The following is a 19,333-nucleotide window of genomic DNA, read 5'->3' on the forward strand; positions in this document are numbered from 1 at the left end:
ATCCACTGTACCAACCTTGCAATTTGTTTTCTTCAGAAAAAAACCCACAAACATTTCATTAATAATCCAGATTCCTGAGCTACAGGGTTTTTTCAAAACTACTTTATCAATGGCATTTTTTGCCAATACAGCTGTTAGAACAAAAGAAATAATTATTTACACACACACACACTCCAGAGAAGAAATATGAAATGTTTTGTGCTCTGTAGTCCCAGGCTGGAGTGTGCCTGCTGTGGAAAAACCATTATAGAACTCAACCGAAGGTGCAGCAAATCTATACCTAACACAGATTTCTGTGCTAAAAAAAATAAATAAAAGCCCCTGTCTTGTACAAGTGCCATTCCCTGCCTCATCTCATCTCCCAGATCCACATTACTGGGGAAACTGGGATTATGAAAGAAAGATGATCAGATCTTTTTACATATATCCTATCATATATATTAATTATATATATGATAGGATATAATATGTATATAAGTTATCACATATATATGACACATATATACATTTTTTCTCATGCTTGGAAATGACTGACATTTTCTGACATAATGAAAACATGAAATAGCACAGAGCAAGGAAGATGTTAGCCAAAGTGAGTTAGTTCTTGGCAAAAATAATAAGTAATCTAACCCAGGATTTTGTAATGGGGTGGTCAGGAAATGTTAGAGGACCCTGGTGTCATTGTTTGTTATAAGAAATAATTTGATGAGCCTGAAAATAGCCTGTGTGTTAACCTGAAAGACTATGTCATATTCTAGCTATATGGTATAAAATCAGTCACTCCATACATTCAAAAGCAAATAAATAAATGAATGGACCTTGCAAGGCACAGTATAATGCTGCAATATTGAAGACAACAGTTTACCTTCTGTGTCTCCAATCCTTTTGGTTCCAGGGTATCTGTGTCTGCCTTCTAAAGAGTGTGCATGACCCTGAAGTTTTGTATGCCCAAAGAGCAGGTCAATAAGAGCGTGTCCTGTATCTACAGATATATCTTGAAACAGTGGAAAGTTGTCCAAAGGGCTCCACTTAGTTTATGTGTATATAAATAAGAGTTACAAGGCAAAGAAAATTAGATGTTTCTTCATTTTTTTTTTTTTCCTCTTGGCAAGACATGAAACGATGATGCAGTTAATGTGACCATTGACTTTTCCCTGCCCCCAGAAGTTTCTTGGGCAGCCCTTAACATGCATGTACATTACTTCCATACGTTCATTGTATGGAAGGAATTCAGTACATTCGTTGCTGTCTTTCACTTTCAGGTTGTGTTCGATACTTTCGTTGTTATGTGGGTAGTGCCATAAAGTTTGGAGGAGAAACTTGGTGGAATCTGAGAAAAACCTGCTACCAGATTGTTGAACACTCCTGGTTTGAATCCTTTATCATATTCATGATTCTTCTGAGCAGCGGAGCCCTGGTTAGTGTAGCACAGTTTCATGTATTTATTTAGAAGCATTTTTAATTTGAACTCAGACAAGTTCTTCCAATAGAAAACACAGCAAATATCTTTGAACTCATAAGGAGAAAAGAGGTTTTACATAGCAGTCATTTATTCACTATTGTAATTATTGTATGTCTGTTATATTATTAAAAATTAGAGCATGACCAAAGCTGAAAAAATATAAATCTTGGAAGCTCTTTCTCTTCTGGCTGATACTGGACTTTTCAGGAAGTTATTTCATGTTTGTGAAATATAAAGGAGTTTTTATGACATTAAAACAAATAAATGACTCTTAATACTTGAAAAAAGTAGTAATTCTCTTCAATGTATGAACTTCTTGAAAAAAAATTCCACAAATATCTACTTTCCTCCTAGGATTCCAGTGTACATGTTGTGTGTGTCCACAGGGCTGTAGTATAGAGAGAAAAAGAAAGAGAAGGGACAGGGAGAATTACACAGTTATCAGCTGACATATATTTGAGTAAAAAGGTATTTAGATCTGTGTAAAACATACTGAATGATGAAGGGGTCTTAATGATGCTAGGCTTTCATTTTACAAAGCTCATCTCTGACTTTTGCCACTTATCTATATGTTATGATTTCAGGCATTTGAAGATATCCATATAAATGAGAGAAAAAGTATTAAAATTATGTTAGCATTTCTTGACAAAATGTTCACTTTCATCTTTGTTCTGGAGATGCTCCTGAAATGGGTGGCCTATGGCTTCAAGAAGTATTTCACCAATGCCTGGTGCTGGCTGGACTTCCTCATTGTAGATGTAAGTTCTGCCTTTGATGTTTCTACACAGGTCCTGACACACGATATAATAACAGAATCAGTGATTATTTTCTGGATGCAAAGTTAAGACAGTACTCTTGCCTCCTTTAATGATGGTTTCAGGATATTGCACTCTGGGCTTTGAATATGTGGACAGATTTAGTTTTGTTCTTGTTTGGTTTTTTTTAACAGGAGTGAAGAAAAGGTATGTCAAGACATTGTTAATACTTTATTTTGTCTTCCCATTCAGGTCTCTTTAATAAACCTCTTAGGCAGTTCATTTGGCCCCATGAAATCTCTTAGGACTCTCCGAGCTCTAAGACCCTTAAGAGCATTGTCACGATTTGAGGGAATGAGGGTAAGACTGAATACAAATTAAAGCCTGTCAGTACTAATAAACATGTAATGGGTTTGTAATTCATGACACTGTCTTTATGAAGTTCACATGTCTACCTGAAGTTCAGCTTAGGACCTACAAAATGAATTTTTAAAAGGTATCTTTTCTGCACTCCTCTGTACTTGGCTGCTCCTTATGGACTGTCCTTGAGTGACTGATCCTAAGTGCTGTTGAAACTAAAACTAGACTAGGCAGAACTCTGAGTAGCAATGGAATATTCTTGTGTTCCGGTTTTACTGAGATAGCCAAAAATAAAACAAATAATAAGAACTGTGAGCACAATTCTAAATTCTGAAGTCTGATGGCAAGCTAATTCAGAAGAAAGAATCACCTCCATTCTGTAAGTTTTTACTGGATTGATTTACAAGATCTTTAGACTATTAAGAGTTACTTTGCTCAAATTATTGTTCCAAATAGACTACTTCTTTCAAAAAGCAGGAGTGTTTGCCTGTAGAATATTTGCTGCTTTTTTTCCGTCAAAAGAGCACCTGCAACAGCGTGAAGATGCTGGGCATTAATTATGTTTAATTACAAATCTACCATTATGCAAATGCAGAGAAGGATTCACTCAGCCACATGCAAAACACAACTGTACACTGCAATGCGAAACAGTATGATAACTACCGTGACATTTGGGCAAAAGTCTGGTCTGTGGAATATACTCTGGTATGTGAAAACAGATGACAGAAATACATATGGCATCACTGTCACACTTTTACATGGGAATGCAGCTGAGATATAGATTGATTTTGGCTATCTTCTGAAAGTGAGACTGAAAGCTCTCTGACTGCAATCTTGTCACTGTGAAGGCAGAGAGAAATTGCATTAAAGTAATTAACAGACTGTATCAAAATTTCTGTGTCTGGCATTGATTTTGAAACAGGTACCATCACACTTTGTCTTGCTATGCAGAATGTATGTGACGTGGTCTACACAAACCTTCACAAAGCTTCTTCATTTTTCTTCTGGTCCATCAAGTTCTCCTTTTGCTACCTGACTGCTGAGTTCATTGTCTTCATTGTGAAACTCAAAGATAAAGTCTCACTGTTTCCTTTCACTGCCCCATTTTATGAAGCAATCTGTTATGCCTTAGCATACACTTAAAATATACATGGACATTTTCTGTGATTATACAGCACCTAGCAGAGAAAAAGTACCTAGTTCATGGTTATAGACCACAAAAGACACTAACACAATCCACTGAAAAAAATAGATCTAGAAAAATACTAGTGAAGGGTTATTACTGGTCCTTTTAAAAACTACTTTCTACAGTCTTAATAATACAATCCTCTGCACTAGTGCTTATGAATGAATACTTCACAAATTTTACATTGTAAAAGTTTTAAACAAAAAAAACTAAACAAAACATCCCCAACTCCAAAACTAAGAGAAACTCATCAAAAGAATGGAATGCACTGTAGTATACTTATGTGGTAGTGGCTCACAGCAGCCCAAAAAGTATCAATTATTTGTTTGAAATCCTAAGAGATACTATGGACCTTTGAGTCTTAGTTCAGGGTACCCATGTCAGCTGTGACTAGTATTTACACAGAAAAGATTAAGTTTCTGTTTTCTGCGATGACTAAGTAACTCCTTATTGCACTGAGCCCATCTTTGATAAAGTGTGTTTTTCCTCTTTCATTTCATCCAAGGTGGTGGTCAATGCCCTCCTGGGAGCCATCCCTTCCATCATGAATGTTCTGCTCGTCTGCCTTATCTTCTGGCTCATCTTTAGCATCATGGGCGTGAACCTCTTTGCTGGGAAGTTTGGGAAATGTGTTAATCTGACAGAAGAAGATTCAGAATTAAATAGTTTGATCAATGACAAAACAGACTGTAGCACATACAATAACACAGGAAAAATATTCTGGGTCAATGTTAAAGTCAACTTTGATAATGTTGGCTCTGGCTACTTGGCTCTTCTTCAGGTGGTAAGTGCTGCTTGCTTTCACTAGCCAGCACCATGTCAGATGGGCTTGACCTCCTGTTAACTCCTAAGTCATCTCTGGGTGATGGAAAAGAATGGTATCATACAGCCTGCTCTTCCCTTGTAGATGGCTGTTCAAACACCAGTACTGTCCAAACACACAAGTGGAAATAGGGAGACAATTTAGATGCTGCTGTGATTTTCCAGGTGGTGAGGAGGGATCTCGTAGACAGGTGGTTCTTCAGCCTCCAGTAGGTTCATGAGACTGAGAGGTGGAGTCAATCTCAGGAGGAAAGTTGGGACGAATACTGAACTAATCTTCTGTAGTACAGATTTTTTTCAGCCATGAGGGTTGTAAGGTCTTCAGGAGACCGTGCTAATGAAGTTTTGTCCTGTCAGCATCCTAGGACAACATGTTATGTTCTGTCCCACCCTAGCAACCTTTCACATCCTGAGAATGCCATACACACAGCAGGAGTCAGTAGTTTCCCTAAAATCAGAGCTTGGTGCTTTATGTGGGTAACCATACCAAAGGTTCTCACGCCAGTCAGTGTCATTCAGATATTATAAATGATGTGAAGACTTTTACACTGAAAATTCAACATGTCTTCCATAATCTCTCATTCTAGGCAACATTTAAAGGTTGGATGGACATCATGTATGCAGCAGTAGATTCACGAGAGGTCAGTCATTGTATTCAAACTGTATTTTTTGTTAATGCTACTGCTTTCTGCTAAAGTGTTATGATTTTTGCACTTTTATATCTGCTGTTTGTGCTAGATCCTTCCAGTAATTATTTTTATCAGCTGATGTAAACATTTCATCTACGAATGACTCATGGTATCCTAATCTGTTGTAACGGGTAGCGGGATTCAACTCTAGATCCACTCACCTAAGTGCAGTTACCTATACTGTAAGGTCTCCATGAGTTCACTTCCAATTGCTCCATATGGTTAATGGATATCTAGTCAGTATGCTTAGAGGGATCTAGGGAGCATTTCAGCTTACCCTGGATATCTATATTGTTCATCTGAACACCTTTTTATCCTACATTGACTCCACTAATAACTGAATGTCCATCAGCTAGCAGGGGAGTTCAGAGTTTCCACTCACATGGAGGCACCTACCTTCACACATCTTCTATGAAACTCAAACTTGGAGTAAACCTGAATGTTTTACAGTGACATAGATTAAAGCCCTTTTCAAAACATAAACACAAACTTATCAAAAATCAAACTATTGTGGATAAGTAGCCATTTAAAATACATTGTCAGGCATCACTAGTACTATTTTACCTACTGTTTATGTCAACAGTAGTGTCTTGTATCTTATCAGAAGTATCATCCAGTGTTACATGGAACAAAGTAGTATGTCTCTGGAGGCAAAGAATTTAAAATGAAGAGACTATCTTAATTTGATCATGACTTCAAAGGAATCAAATAATTTAGAAAGTAACCATATATAAAAATGGGGGGTGGGGGGGTGTGTGTGTTTCAATTTAATAAACTATTTTTCTTGTTCTGGTTTTGTTTTTATCCATTATAATCATAAAAGAAGTTTTTTGCTAAGAAGAAAAAATATCTAGGCTGATATTTTTAATGGCAAGGGCTTAGAATTAGAATTCTAAATAGTTTGCTTGATTTTTCAAGTAGTTAGCAATTTACATCTCTTATTGGAAGAAGCTGAACTGATGCTTCTGAAATGTTTGTGAAAATCATGGCAAGAATGTCCAATTCAGTAACTGTTTCTATTGACTTTAGCAGGGCCTCAATCAATTGCAAATGTTAGGGTTCTAATTCAGGTTTGAATAGAAAAAAGCCCACAGCAATCAGCTTTTGTAAAAAAATCCAACCAACTAACCAAAAAAAACCCCAACAACCACACCTGATTCATCATTAGTCAAAGACTAAGTTTTCACTACAAGTTCTTCAATGCAAATATATCAGTATGAATTAAATTATCCTGTTCTGCAATGATCTAGCCAGAAACTACATAAACAAACATTGTAAAAGAAATCAAATTAACAAGTTGTCATAGTATAAACACTTTGTAGTACTATTAATTTTAGTTGTGTTTTCTGGTTAGTTTTCTATCAGGTGTTGTGCTTGGTGTATCATTTTGTAAGGTTCATCTTCAATTTCAGAAGGAAAAGCAGTCAGCATCTGAGCCATAATGTCCCTAGGAGGTCCCAGAATTTTGATGCATCTGGTAGCCCCTATATGAATGTTACTTTCTTCCACCATTTCATACCCTTTCTAAAAGAATCGTTGTGTTTAAATACAAATACAATATTTTGTATTATGCACTACTGGTAGTTTTAAACTATACTAATTTTGTCAGAATTAGCAGTAGAGCTGTAAATATTGTTTCCTCCTGGAAACAATTTATGAGAGGATCTGCAATACGAAGATTATTCTAAATTGATCCCATGTTTTCACTGGTAATTTTTCATGTTGCTTTTCATTCTTGCAGGTAAATGAGCAGCCACAAATGGAGCATAGTCTATTTATGTATCTCTACTTTGTGAACTTCATCATCTTTGGATCTTTCTTTACCCTTAATCTCTTTGTTGGTGTTATTATTGACAACTTCAACCAACAAAAGAAAAAGATAAGTATATTGGTTGTGCACCCAGGAACATACTGTATCTCGAGCAATGCTATCTTTAGAGAACAAGGTTCTTGTTATGCATAGAATCTAAAAATTCTGTTGGCTTACAAGAGCATTAGTAATTAAGTTAGGAGAAGTAGCACCCAGGACGAGTTTCTTCCTCCTTTCTTTTCACCTATAACTTGAACACCTAGCTCTTTCCCAACAGTTTGAAGGCAATGACATCTTCTCTACAGCCCCTTAAAATTCTACTTCTTTTTGGAAACTGAGCACAAGAGATTGGTTACTCAGAAGTAGTCTGGTACAGATGCTCTGATGAATATTTTGGATGTTCAACAGGACCAGGATGTGGGAAGACAGGGAAAGATTTGTTCCTGTTCAGATGTTCAGTAGGTCCTTTATTTTCATGCTTTCTGAGCTAGCTGAGTTTCACCCCAGGACTTCTGCTCTGTGAATGTATAGTTTGTGTCACTGTGTTATTTTAGACACAGTTATGCATTATGAAAAGGGCTGGTACCAGCAAGATGTGAAAAAGGAAGGAATGTTAGTTTCCAGCATTTTAGACTTTGTAACAACAATAGTGTTGCTTTCTCACCAAATAACAATGACATTTCTTTATATACCTAGGTGGGGAAGATATCTTTATGACAGAAGAACAGAAAAAATATTACAATGCAATGAAAAAGTTGGGATCCAAGAAACCTCAAAAACCCATTCCAAGACCACTGGTAAGACACTCTGAATTCCTTAGAAGGAAAATGCATTGCAAAAGTGCAATTTAATTCACTGAAAAGTGCATGTGTTTATATATTGCATATAAATTATTTATACTGTCTTTACAGTGATACTCAGATAGTGCTCTGAAGTCAACTCCATAACAAAAAGTTGCATTGAAAGATTTTACAGGTTAAATATTTATTCAGTTCTCTGCATAATTATTGTTGGGTTTTATATTCACCTTGGAACTTTTTAAACTTCAGGATGGGAAGGAATTTTTAATGTCATTTTTATATTCTGCCTTTCTTAAATTTCTCTGACTTCTCTATAGTGAGGTGACTTTGCAACATAAAAACTGGAGCTGTTGGAAACATGCATGAATGAGTACACTATACTTTCATAACTGATGTCAGATGTATTTTTTTTCCTCTAGAACAGATACCAAGGTTTCCTTTTTGACATTGTAACACACCAAGCCTTTGATGTCGTCATCATGATTCTCATCTGCCTTAACATGATCACCATGATGGTGGAAACCTATGAGCAAAGTGCAACAAAGACTAATGTACTTAACCAAATCAATATACTCTTCATTGCCATATTTACTGCAGAATGTGTACTGAAATTGGTGGCTCTGAGGCAGTACTATTTCTCAAATGCCTGGAACATATTTGATTTGGTTGTTGTGATCATGTCATTTATTGGTAAGTAAAATTGGTTTGGCAAATTCTTTACTAAATCAATTATTATTCTTTTCAGAAAAAAATAGTTTAAATGTATCAACTGCAAATGGACATTGAAATGGAAATCATAATACTGTAAAGTGTTGAGGAAAACAAACTAAAAAGCCCACCATGATTATATTAAAATAATATTAAATAATATTTTTAAAATTTCTGTTATTTTCTTTTTAAAAAAGTATTAAAAAGAAAAAAGGCAGCTGTGTTATGTAAAAACATTCATAATGGTTATTCATTTTGTCTTTCTGACTAGAAAAAAACAACCTCAAGAACCACATTATGTGATAATTTCCATTGTTACAGATTTAGTGCCAGCTAAGAAATCTCCAATCAGATAGAAATTGCTGGGTTTTGTCATCTGTGTTTGTAACAGAGAATTAGATTATAGACTAGAGAATTGAGTTTCTGGAAACTCAGGAATAGCTGATTGCTACAGAGTGTGAACAATTATTTTCAGGATAGAAATGAACACCACAAATGTATTTTATTTGAAAGGATTGCAATGAAAGAATGGATTAAAGAGTCCTTCTGCCAATTTGAGCTTTCTGCCAATTTAACTATTCCTAGGGTCAGTACTGCCAAAATTGCAGAAGGCATTTAGGGGAAGAAAAAAAAATTTGTTTCTTTAGTATTAATTAAGTTTCTGGGTAAGTAATATTCTAGTAAGAATATGGCTCTTCCTTGACAAATTAAGTTCCTGGAGTGGAAATCCAGAAAAATGTATCCAGAACATCTAAACTGAGAAAAATGAAACCTCTCTAGTGCTGCTAGATCTGTCATTTTTTTCATGCAAACTAAGGATAAAATAACATCCATATGGTAGCTATGGCCCTGAATAAACTAAAAACCATTGTAGAGTGGCATGCACAACTTCTGTGTTCACCACTGGGTTTGCATATCTTGACTACATATTATCTAAATTATGACCGTTACATTGTTATTATATCTTGTTTACTTAGTTTAGCTTTGTAATGTCAGTATTTTAAGTCAGATTTGGAAAGTTAATACCTAACCTGCACCTGCTGAAGTATTCATGTAACCAGTGTCAGAGAAAACCCTCAGTCAACGAGTGTCAACTGATACGGGTATTTGAAGTTGTGCATAGAAAGGTGCTTGCCATCCTTAGTGCAACAGGTATTATTTTGTGGTGGCTGAAGAATGTAGTTCATAACTGCTGGTTTCTAAAGCTATTTTTTCAACTCTATCTTCTATTAAAGGTTGTTCTGAAAGGGTCTTACCACACACACGTCAGATATTTTTCAACTATACAGATATTATCATTTCACCCTACTTACTAGTTAAGCAGAAATGTGATATTCTAACCAACTGTTGTCCTTTTCATTTTAGCCTTACTACTTTCTGGCATCGGTAAAGCATTTGAACATTTCTTACCACCTACACTCTTCAGGGTCATTCGCTTGGCTCGGATTGGACGAATACTGAGACTCATTCGGGCTGCCAGAGGAATTCGAACTCTGCTTTTTGCATTAATGATGTCCCTACCTGCTCTGTTCAACATTGGCCTCTTGCTTTTTCTGGTCATGTTCATTTATGCTATTTTTGGCATGGCTAACTTTGCCTATGTGAAGATGGAGGATGGCATTGATGATATGTTCAACTTCCAAACCTTTGCTAACAGCATGCTCTGTCTCTTCCAAATCACCACATCAGCTGGCTGGGATGGTCTTCTCAGTCCTATTTTAAACACTGGACCACCATATTGTGATCCAAACATAAATGGTACTATAGGTGAATGTGGTAAACCGGCCATAGGTATTATTTATTTTGTAAGTTACATCATTGTATCATTTCTCATTGTTGTAAACATGTATATAGCTGTTATTCTGGAGAACTTCAATGCTGCTACTGAGGAAAGTACAGCACCTTTAGGGGAAGATGACTTTGACATCTTTTATGAAATCTGGGAGAAGTTTGATCCTGAGGCAACTCAGTTTATAACTTTCTCTGTGCTTTCAGACTTTGCAGATGCTCTGGCTGAACCTTTACGTGTACCAAAACCAAACAAAGTTGAACTCATAGCAATGGACCTGCCCATGGTCAGTGGAGACAGGATCCACTGCTTGGATATCTTATTTGCTTTTACCAAACGAGTGTTAGGAGATTCTGGGGAGCTGGATACTCTAAAAGTACAAATGGAGGAGAAGTTCATGGCTGCCAATCCATCAAAAAAGTCCTATGAGCCAATCTCTACTACGCTCAGACACAGACAAGAGGAAGCTTCTGCCACTGTCATCCAGCGTGCCTACAGGAGTCATTTGCTCCTGCGCTCCATAAAGCAGGCTTCTTACCTGTACCATCACAGAACTTGCAGTACTGACACTCTTGGAGATGCTGCTCCAGAAAAAGAAGGACTTATTGCATCGATGATGGGTGAAAACTATGGTAGAAGTCCTGACAAGTCTGAAACTTTGTCCTCAGCATCCTTTCCTCCATCATATGACAGTGTCACAAGAGTCAGTAGTGACAATCTCATGGTTGAGAATGGGGAAATTACAGCTAATCAACAGTCTCCAGACATTAAATAGTTCAACAGTGACGATGTTAAGGATATTTTAAAATGTTCACAGAAGTTGATATTATAAATACTTATCAGCTGAGGCAACCTCCCTATTAAACAAAGTCTGTTGATCATGATCAGGTAACTATGGTAGCTGCTAAATCATAGCCTTTGGCTCTGTTACGTTCAGCTTTGTACAGTGTTTACATATGCAGAGAAAGGTTTTGGATCTGTTTGATCAAGGGCACCCCACTGCAAAGCAGGTCCCACAGTACCTGAGTGCTGCAGCATATTCACAGCAATGATAGGTAACATCTGCTGACATTACCCTCGGTGCAAGAAGCAGAGAAAAGCCCAAGCACTAACGGATCTTCTGGAGAACAGGAAAGGAATGTCAGTGTTAAGATAAATTGCTGAATGGAAAGAAGCTAAAATTTACCCTTAGTCCATTCCTAACTGATAGTCTCATTACAAACCTGTTAAGCAAATGGCTGGTTTGTTTTTTTTTTTTCTTTCTTTCTGTTTGGGGACAGATGTACCACAAACATAACCACTGCATGATCCACAGATATGCACAGTGTAGTGGGCTTCTTCCAACATAATTGATTCACAGAGTAAGTCATGGCATGTATGTTATTGTAGTTATATTACTGCAGCTTAATGAAATAATAAATACAACTCAGTGTTACAGAAGTTGTACTCACCTGAATAAAACCTTGCCTTATTTTGGTCTGTGAGGATTATTTTTTAAAATCTTGTTTCCTCTGGCAGTGAGGTGAAGGCAGCAGTGCTGTGTCCATCAGTCATTCCATAACAAATTGTGTTTATTCCATACTTTTCTCAAACTTCACAGAATGGTTAAGTTTCATGCTCAAGTCCATCCCTGCCAATGTGGTAGAAAAAAGAGACACAAATCTACATTTCCACTGGGAGGCAATTGGTAGCATCACCTGACCACTCCCTTAGACATAAGAACCTCAGGGTGCGGAGCACCATGTGGGCTCCATCTGAGCTGCCCTGGGTTGTGTTAGTGAGCATCATCCGTGGCCATGGAACGAGGCCTTTTGACATAAGTTAAATGTGTTCCACTGGTCGTAGGAGCCTTTCCTCCTTCTGCCTGTGCTTCTTTGATGGGAGGACCAGCTTTCTCTCTCCTGCAAAGATCAGAAGAAACCAAAGTACAAGTAATGTGGACAACTAGGAAATCTCGGTTGAAGTATTTGAGTCTGGGGTTAACATAAGACTAAGGATGTAACCATAAATTCTACTTCTCATGAAACTACGCGTGCATGTGGTCACTCGTGTTCCTCGCTGAATTTTCTTTATGAAGTTCTTTATTTTTCTTCGTGTCTTTACTAGCTTGGGCTTCTCAGAAAAACACATGCCCAAACAGTACTCAGTCTTATGTCCTTTATACATGTACTTTGGAGATACTTCCAGTTGATGCACTTTGCTGTCTAATGACTGTTGTGTTATCCTTTGTCATGCACTAGACATAGTCATAAATCACTCTTGACATTTTAATTTCTTATTTAAACTTCAACATGTTACACACAAGCTAGCATAAGATGCTCTTTATTTTTCTTAGTTGCAAGGTTGTAGCTGTGTGGTCATTGTTAGGTTTGACAGGTTCTGGCAGGGCTTAGGTGAGCTTTTCCTTCCACTCTGCCTTCAGACAGAAACGAAACTGAGTTTTGTGATTGAGTGCGACCACCTGTACACTTTGCTTGCAACCTGTAGCAACTTGCCTACTCTTTTCAACACCCCTTCTCTACGGTAGCAGTTATATGTCCTGTCTTGTGTAACTTTCTTCTTCTCCTGTCTTTTCTATATATTGAGATTGTGAGCTTTTTGGAAAGAAATTTTCTTTTACTATGAATGATAAATTCCGCCTATTAATGATACTGATTTTAGTTAAGACTGCCTGAACACTGATTACAAATAAATAATATTTATAGTACCTTTTAATTTCCTCTGTAGCATTCTCTTAGCCTCTCATAGCCATTCCTGGCATCATAGAACTTTTGATTAGTTTTGACTAATACTCCCTCAAATTTTAAGACAGGTGCACATTGACTGTGTTGTACCAGAGAAGTCAATAACTCTGTGCCATTAGAACCCAGGCAACTCTATTCCTTCACAATAAAAAATAAAACTAACAATTACAAAATAGTTAATAAAATTAAATGCTTTTAGTTGGATACAATAATTTTTAAAACACTTACCCACCACAGTTCAGGAGTTGGCTACATGGCACTTGTGAGATTTTGTTTTCTGGCTCCACCTCTTCAGTGTCTGCTTCCCATGATGTGCAGGGGCCATTGAGAAGCAGTAGTGAGTCACTTGCAGCATTCTCACTGATTTGGGTGTTCACTGAACAGTTCTGACATCTCATCCTCTTAGGAGATTATGTGTTTAAATGCACCCATATCCAAAGGTAGTGCAACTCATCATTGCCAGTCTGTGTGCCAGGCAGGGGTATTTTTGACTGTAAGAATTGTTTGTTGACAGTCAGCTACCTACAAGCCTCACTGAAATCCCTCTGTCTGGGAAGACTGAAGCTGAGTCAGAGCTCCAACAGTGTAGGGGATCAGGTGCAAAAGATCATCTGGTATCCTAAGTGAATTGTCTAATGGTGCAAGAAATGACAGGTACCCCCTAGGGTGAATTTTACCTTATGCAGAAGCCCTTCTGAGTAAAGGTAATATCATTTAGAGGAAGGCAAGTCTCATACCATGTTCTTTAATACTTCCAGTTCTCCTCTGATCCCTCTTAATTTTGGATTCTACTGATGTCCATACTAAAATCAGATTTTCTTGTGATGGCTGTGTGGCATACAGTCTTGTTTCCAGATAGATTGCCATCCTTTTTGATCATAGTGAACAATGTTTTATGTGCTTGTCCCCTTTTAGCCACTATTCTCAGAGCATTGCACTAACAGACTGGTCTCTTCAACAGTTACCTCTTCCATAATCTATGTATCACAAATTTTACCCCAAATTACTGCATTTTTAAACAGGTTATTAATAGACACAACAAAAACATGAGGGCTGAGAGGGCTTTTCCCTTTGACAGCCCCTGAGAAACACCGGCTCAATAACTTGATGCTTCTGTTTGTTGTTTTGATAATGGTGTAGCACGATAAATACACCAACAAAGGGCATGAGAATACCAGAACAACTATATCTCTCTGTAGTGGCCTTGATTTCACTACCTAAAGCACACACATTTTTCACAGGAAACCAAAGTAATGGAAAGGTCTTCAAAATTTGCACCCCAGTCAAAAGAGTTAAAGGGGGGAGAAAAAGGACTACATAAAACTAAACAATAAAACCGCCTTTTCTTCAGCAAAAACCAGGACCTGTAGCATAAGATAGACTGACTTTACCACTGAGACTATCATTATTAAATGGGACCACGTGGACAATTTAGTTCAATGTTTTTCAGCCCTTCTGCAAATCAATGGAGTTGCATGGCATGAAACTCTTATTACACATGAAAGAAAAAAGCATTTTTTTTCCTTCTGTTTGCCAGATACCTTTGCAATTCAACAGCTGTGAGTTAAAACTGGTTCAAGTGTAGAGAAGCAATACTAGAATGAATAACAATCTATTTTATGAAAGGAGGTTCAAGTTTAGTTTGTTCGGCTTAGAAATAACAGTTGAGAAAATGCATCATAGATCTCAGTAAATAAAGCAGGTGGGAAAATATGAGCAAGGGAGAAAAACTTCTACAAGTTGAATAGTCAGGGGAAAAAAAATACCCTGGAAATTAGAAGTGGCTTCTGTACTTCAGAGGATGGAGTACCCTTTGTGTCAGGAGCAGAGAAGACAGTCTGACCTAAACGTGAATTAACTGTATTTCTTCAAGGGACTATGTGCCATGGCACTTTCAAGGTGATGTGTGACCCAGCAGATCCCCTGGTTCCTGCTTGAAACTCTCTGAATATCATAAAATTATGACTGAGATCTGCAACAGGACAGTGAAACTTGTTGAACGCTTCCTCCTAGTGGTTTTAGATCAAAATAACATATTCAAAGTCCAAAAAAAGTTGGAGCTTCTATCCCAACTACAGAGATTGAGTTTAAACAGATAAATAACTGTCTCAATTAAGAGTATTATCAGCAAGGAGAGAGCTTAGAGACAGTGGGACAAAGAGTTCTGTTAAAAGAAATCCACACTTTAAAGTCAGAAAATGAAATGGGTAAGAATTTCCAGTGTAAAAGAGAATTAGACCATGAACAGGAAACCGAAACTAATAAATAACTCCTGACTATATGAGAAATCAGAAATAAAAAATAAATAACACGTGAGATTGGTTTAGAGTGGGACAAGGATGAAGTTTTGGGCAGCTTTAGGGCTAAAGATTATCTATCTAGATGATAAAAACGAGGTAAACATTCTCCCTCATGTTGTGAAGACAATATTCAGCATAGGACTGATTATATTTTCCTTGGTTAACAAGAAATGTTTGAATGTGAGTACATCCATGAATGAACATGAAAGGTAATTAAAGCAATGGAGTAGGGGGCCCAAATAACTCATTTTCAAAAATACTGTTGAGAACTGGCACATGAAAATGCAGATCTGTCAGTAAGGATTTTGTGAGAATCTGTCAAACCAGGAAAGGTAGCAAGAGGGGAAAAAAAAAGTCCACAAAATCCAACTCAAGAGATTTTAATAATTGTACTTGAAAAGGAGGTAACAAGCAATTCAAGCAATCAGAGATTTACTAATCTGAACTGAGCATGTTGCAGGGCTGTGGAACACATTTTGAAGGGGAAATAATGAAAGACTTGAAGGAAAGTGGAAACTTGAATAAAATAGGTTTGAAATCTATTTACTAAGATGGAAGAATGTGATAGGTCTTATCTACTGATATTCTGATAAACAAAATGTAATAGGGCAGAGCATGAAGTCCTCTATGGGGGGCTAAATGGGAACATTTGCTACCAGGTGATGGAAACAGCAGAGCACTTTGAAGACCTGGATAAATTACTGGAACAGAATGATTGTGATGCTTGTCACAGATGATGATTTAGATCACTTAAAGAGTCACTGTCAAAGGTATTAGCAAAAGTGTTTTTAATGTGAATTTGTGAAAGTTCAACTTAAAGTTCGATAGCAAGGTTCACTACATTACTTATTATATGGAGGAAACATACAAAGGAATATCTGATTAGAATCAATTGAGAATGATTTACAGAGAGACTGGAAATACAAAAGGATAAGGGAGACCCTCCCGCTGAGTCACGAGGTTCTGAGTGGACTCCTTGCTTTCTAAACTCCTAATGGAGTTTAGGTGTAGCTAGGTCTAATCTTAGTCCCAGACTTGGTGAATGGTTTATGCCAAATGGAAGAGGTACAAAGGGCAAGGAAAACCTTCCATTGAGTTACTACACAATGTTGTGAAGGCTCACAAAATTAACCTGGGTAAGTTATAAACTCAAAGGAAATCTGTCCTAATCAAAAATTATTTAAGACTCCAACAACATTAGCAAGCCACAGCTTCAGCTTGTAAGAGGGATTAATTACTGCACAACCAATTTACAAATTCTGAAGCTTTAGAAATGATGACCCAAAATGCACAAATGACTCACCTGAAAGACGCGGGCTCTCAACTTTGAGGATTTTCCTTAGGAAGCAGCCCAAGCCAAGTGGAGAGTCCCTGACTGTAACCTATTGTTCCGAGAAGGACTGGCTTCATTTGTCCTCCAGCAAAACCCCATTTATACCCCTGTTGAATCTGATCTGTGGTCAAAAATATGACTGTATTTGTCCTCATTGACTGAGGGCCTTAGCTTTCAAGAGAAACGTGGATCTAGCAAAAGACAGTTGTATAACCTTGCTGTGGCAAAAATCAGCAGATGTTGTGGTTATACAAGTCAGGACAAAGTCAGCAGTTATCTGCCAGAACTAGCAGATATTTTTATATTTCACCAGAGTCCAGAGTCAGCAGAGGTTTTTGTATTTCACCAGAGTTAGCAAATATTGTGGTTCAACGGTCTTTCCATCAGGATGGGTGCACCTGCCACAATGAACAATGTGATTGAACCATGAAATGGAGAAATGCATGTGAAGATCTATCAGCTGAGACAGTCTGTGGAGTACAGGATGTGTTAATGCAATGGGAAGGCAAGGGTGATGTTGCATCTGCACCCATGCATGCACTGGTAAATGATGGTCAAGAAAGATTTATACAAATCAAACAAGAATTAAAGGGCCTCTAAAATAGATAGGGGATTAGAAAGGCTTTAAAAAAAAGCCTGGAGTCCTAGCTTGTTTAATCCCACCAAATGAAAGTCAAGAGGAGAGGTGTGACTGTTCCTGAGAGGGAATAAATGTCAGTGAGGGTTAAACCAGAGTACTGAGCAATGTTTAGTTTGAATACAGACTGCATCAACCACCCTTCCTCTCAAGTGCATGGGAGGAGTGCAGTTTCCCTGTGGTGAGTTTTCCCTGTGGAAGCTTTCCATGATCCCATGGTTATAGGCCAGACCTCTGGCACAGAGGAAGGCTGGAAAATGTGCCTAAAAACTTTGTCACCCATACCCTATTAGTCTCAAATCACAAGTTGCTCCAGAACAGCAAGATCCAGTCATCCAAAATGTGTTTGCTTATCCCAGCCAGTCGATTGAGATGGTCCCTAACTGAGACCTCATATGTGTTGGGAGAACAACACTATAAGGTGGAAAGAGATTTTCCCACAACAGCTGCAAAGTAAATTTTGCAGGAGTGTATAGGGTGTAGCAGAGGAGGTTGGCATGCTCACGAGTCATGTGTAGGACAAGTGCTAATATAATTGCAGGCAAATAGATGCAGAAGCTTGCTAGACGGGTACCGAGCTAAGGTTTGTGCAAGTTGATACGAAAAGCAGATCCAGAGGGTCTGCTTTTGGGTAGTATGAGAACAAACTAACTGAATGACCATAGTACAGGTTGTCATGTTTTAACTATCTCATGTCACCACTGAAAGAAACTGGAAACACAGGTTTAAATGTTGTCAAATATCTTGCAGGTGAGTGTTGAGCTGCATTTGACTGAAATAATTTGTCCAGCTGGGGTTACAGCTCTTGACATGAAAACATGGAGACATGGAGAATATCTGCCCCTTGGTAATTTGTTTCACAGTTAATTGGCTTTACACTTCAAATCACAAGCCTACCTTTTCATTTAAACTAGCTTGATTTCAGCTTCAAGCCAGTGGTTCTTGATATACCTTTAATGCTACATTAAAAAATTCTTAGTACCTGCTATTTTCATTCAATAAAGGCATTTATTCACTATCACCTCTCTATTTATTATTTTAATGTGAGTGGAATGACCTCTTAAAGCCTCTCACACAGGCATTTTTCCCACAAATCAAATAATTTTTTGGCTCTTTTCAGTGTCTTCCTATATCTGATTCACCAATGACACACCAGCTGCCTGTCATTATCATTATAGCCCTGATAGCATGAAGCCAGTTTTCCTTCTTCTGGAAGCTGAAGAGCAGGAACCAACTGTCAGGAGCTTTACTGGATGTGGCATGGAAAGGGTTAAGCCACTCAGCCATCAGGAGCCAGCTGTAAGGTATAAAAGATGGGGTGGGGGAAGAGAAAAAAAAAAAAAAAAAAAGAAGGAGTTGACTGCTTACTAGGTGTGAATGTCTGGGAGAAGAGTGTTTCAGTCTTGTTAAGGTATGGTATGGGAGACCTGAGTGCTGTTTTTGGGGGGAGAAGAAGTAGTCTGAAGGCTGGCAACTGGAGGAACACTTGGATGGTTTTAATGGGACTGGATGATGTTGGAGAAGGTGTGAGCTTCTGTGGGTGAAAGTATCTCAAGGAGGTCATCTACCCTGGTAGACCCTAAGTGCCTTGATGTTTTAGTCAGGTGTCAAACTCTCTGGTGGGAAGAGGTGACCCTATGCCGTGAGCTGGGCCAGTCTGAGTCTGAGCCAGCCAGAAAATGGATGTCTGGCAATATGTTGAGGAGAGGCATCTGGGCTTGCTTATCAAAATAATGTATGTTTTCACATGTCTAAAAGGAGAAAATTCAGCCAGGATATCTCGTCATAAGATTAGTAACCTGAAAATGTTAGGCTTGCTTCATGTTTCCTCCATTTCAAATCAACATTTAATCTTGAAAGGAAGAATCTTTCCTGACATAGGTAGCACTCTTTTAGTTAAGCTTTAGATCATTCTACTTGGTGATCTTCAAACATTCT

General features: G+C 37.8%; 1 protein-coding gene across 2 annotated transcripts in view; it reads left to right on the plus strand.

Moving 5' to 3' along the window:
• The window catches only part of LOC141957813 (sodium channel protein type 5 subunit alpha-like), a 45,444-nt gene extending 32,917 nt beyond the window's left edge, over positions 1–12,527 (plus strand). The window contains exons 20-28 of one of the 2 annotated variants that reach the window (XM_074899868.1): positions 1,263–1,417; positions 2,047–2,229; positions 2,470–2,577; positions 4,269–4,547; positions 5,173–5,226; positions 7,016–7,157; positions 7,781–7,881; positions 8,304–8,574; positions 9,958–12,527. In XM_074899868.1, the coding sequence (XP_074755969.1) occupies positions 1,263–1,417; positions 2,047–2,229; positions 2,470–2,577; positions 4,269–4,547; positions 5,173–5,226; positions 7,016–7,157; positions 7,781–7,881; positions 8,304–8,574; positions 9,958–11,156 (2,492 nt within the window). In that variant the 3' untranslated portion in view covers positions 11,157–12,527. The remainder of the gene's footprint in view (positions 1–1,262; positions 1,418–2,046; positions 2,230–2,469; positions 2,578–4,268; positions 4,548–5,172; positions 5,227–7,015; positions 7,158–7,780; positions 7,882–8,303; positions 8,575–9,957) is intronic. The other variant, XM_074899869.1, reaches the window with a different exon arrangement.
• Positions 12,528–19,333: the final 6,806 nt, after the last annotated feature.

Source organism: Athene noctua, chromosome 2 (genome assembly GCF_965140245.1).
Source record: "Athene noctua chromosome 2, bAthNoc1.hap1.1, whole genome shotgun sequence".
Lineage (NCBI taxonomy): Eukaryota > Metazoa > Chordata > Aves > Strigiformes > Strigidae > Athene > Athene noctua.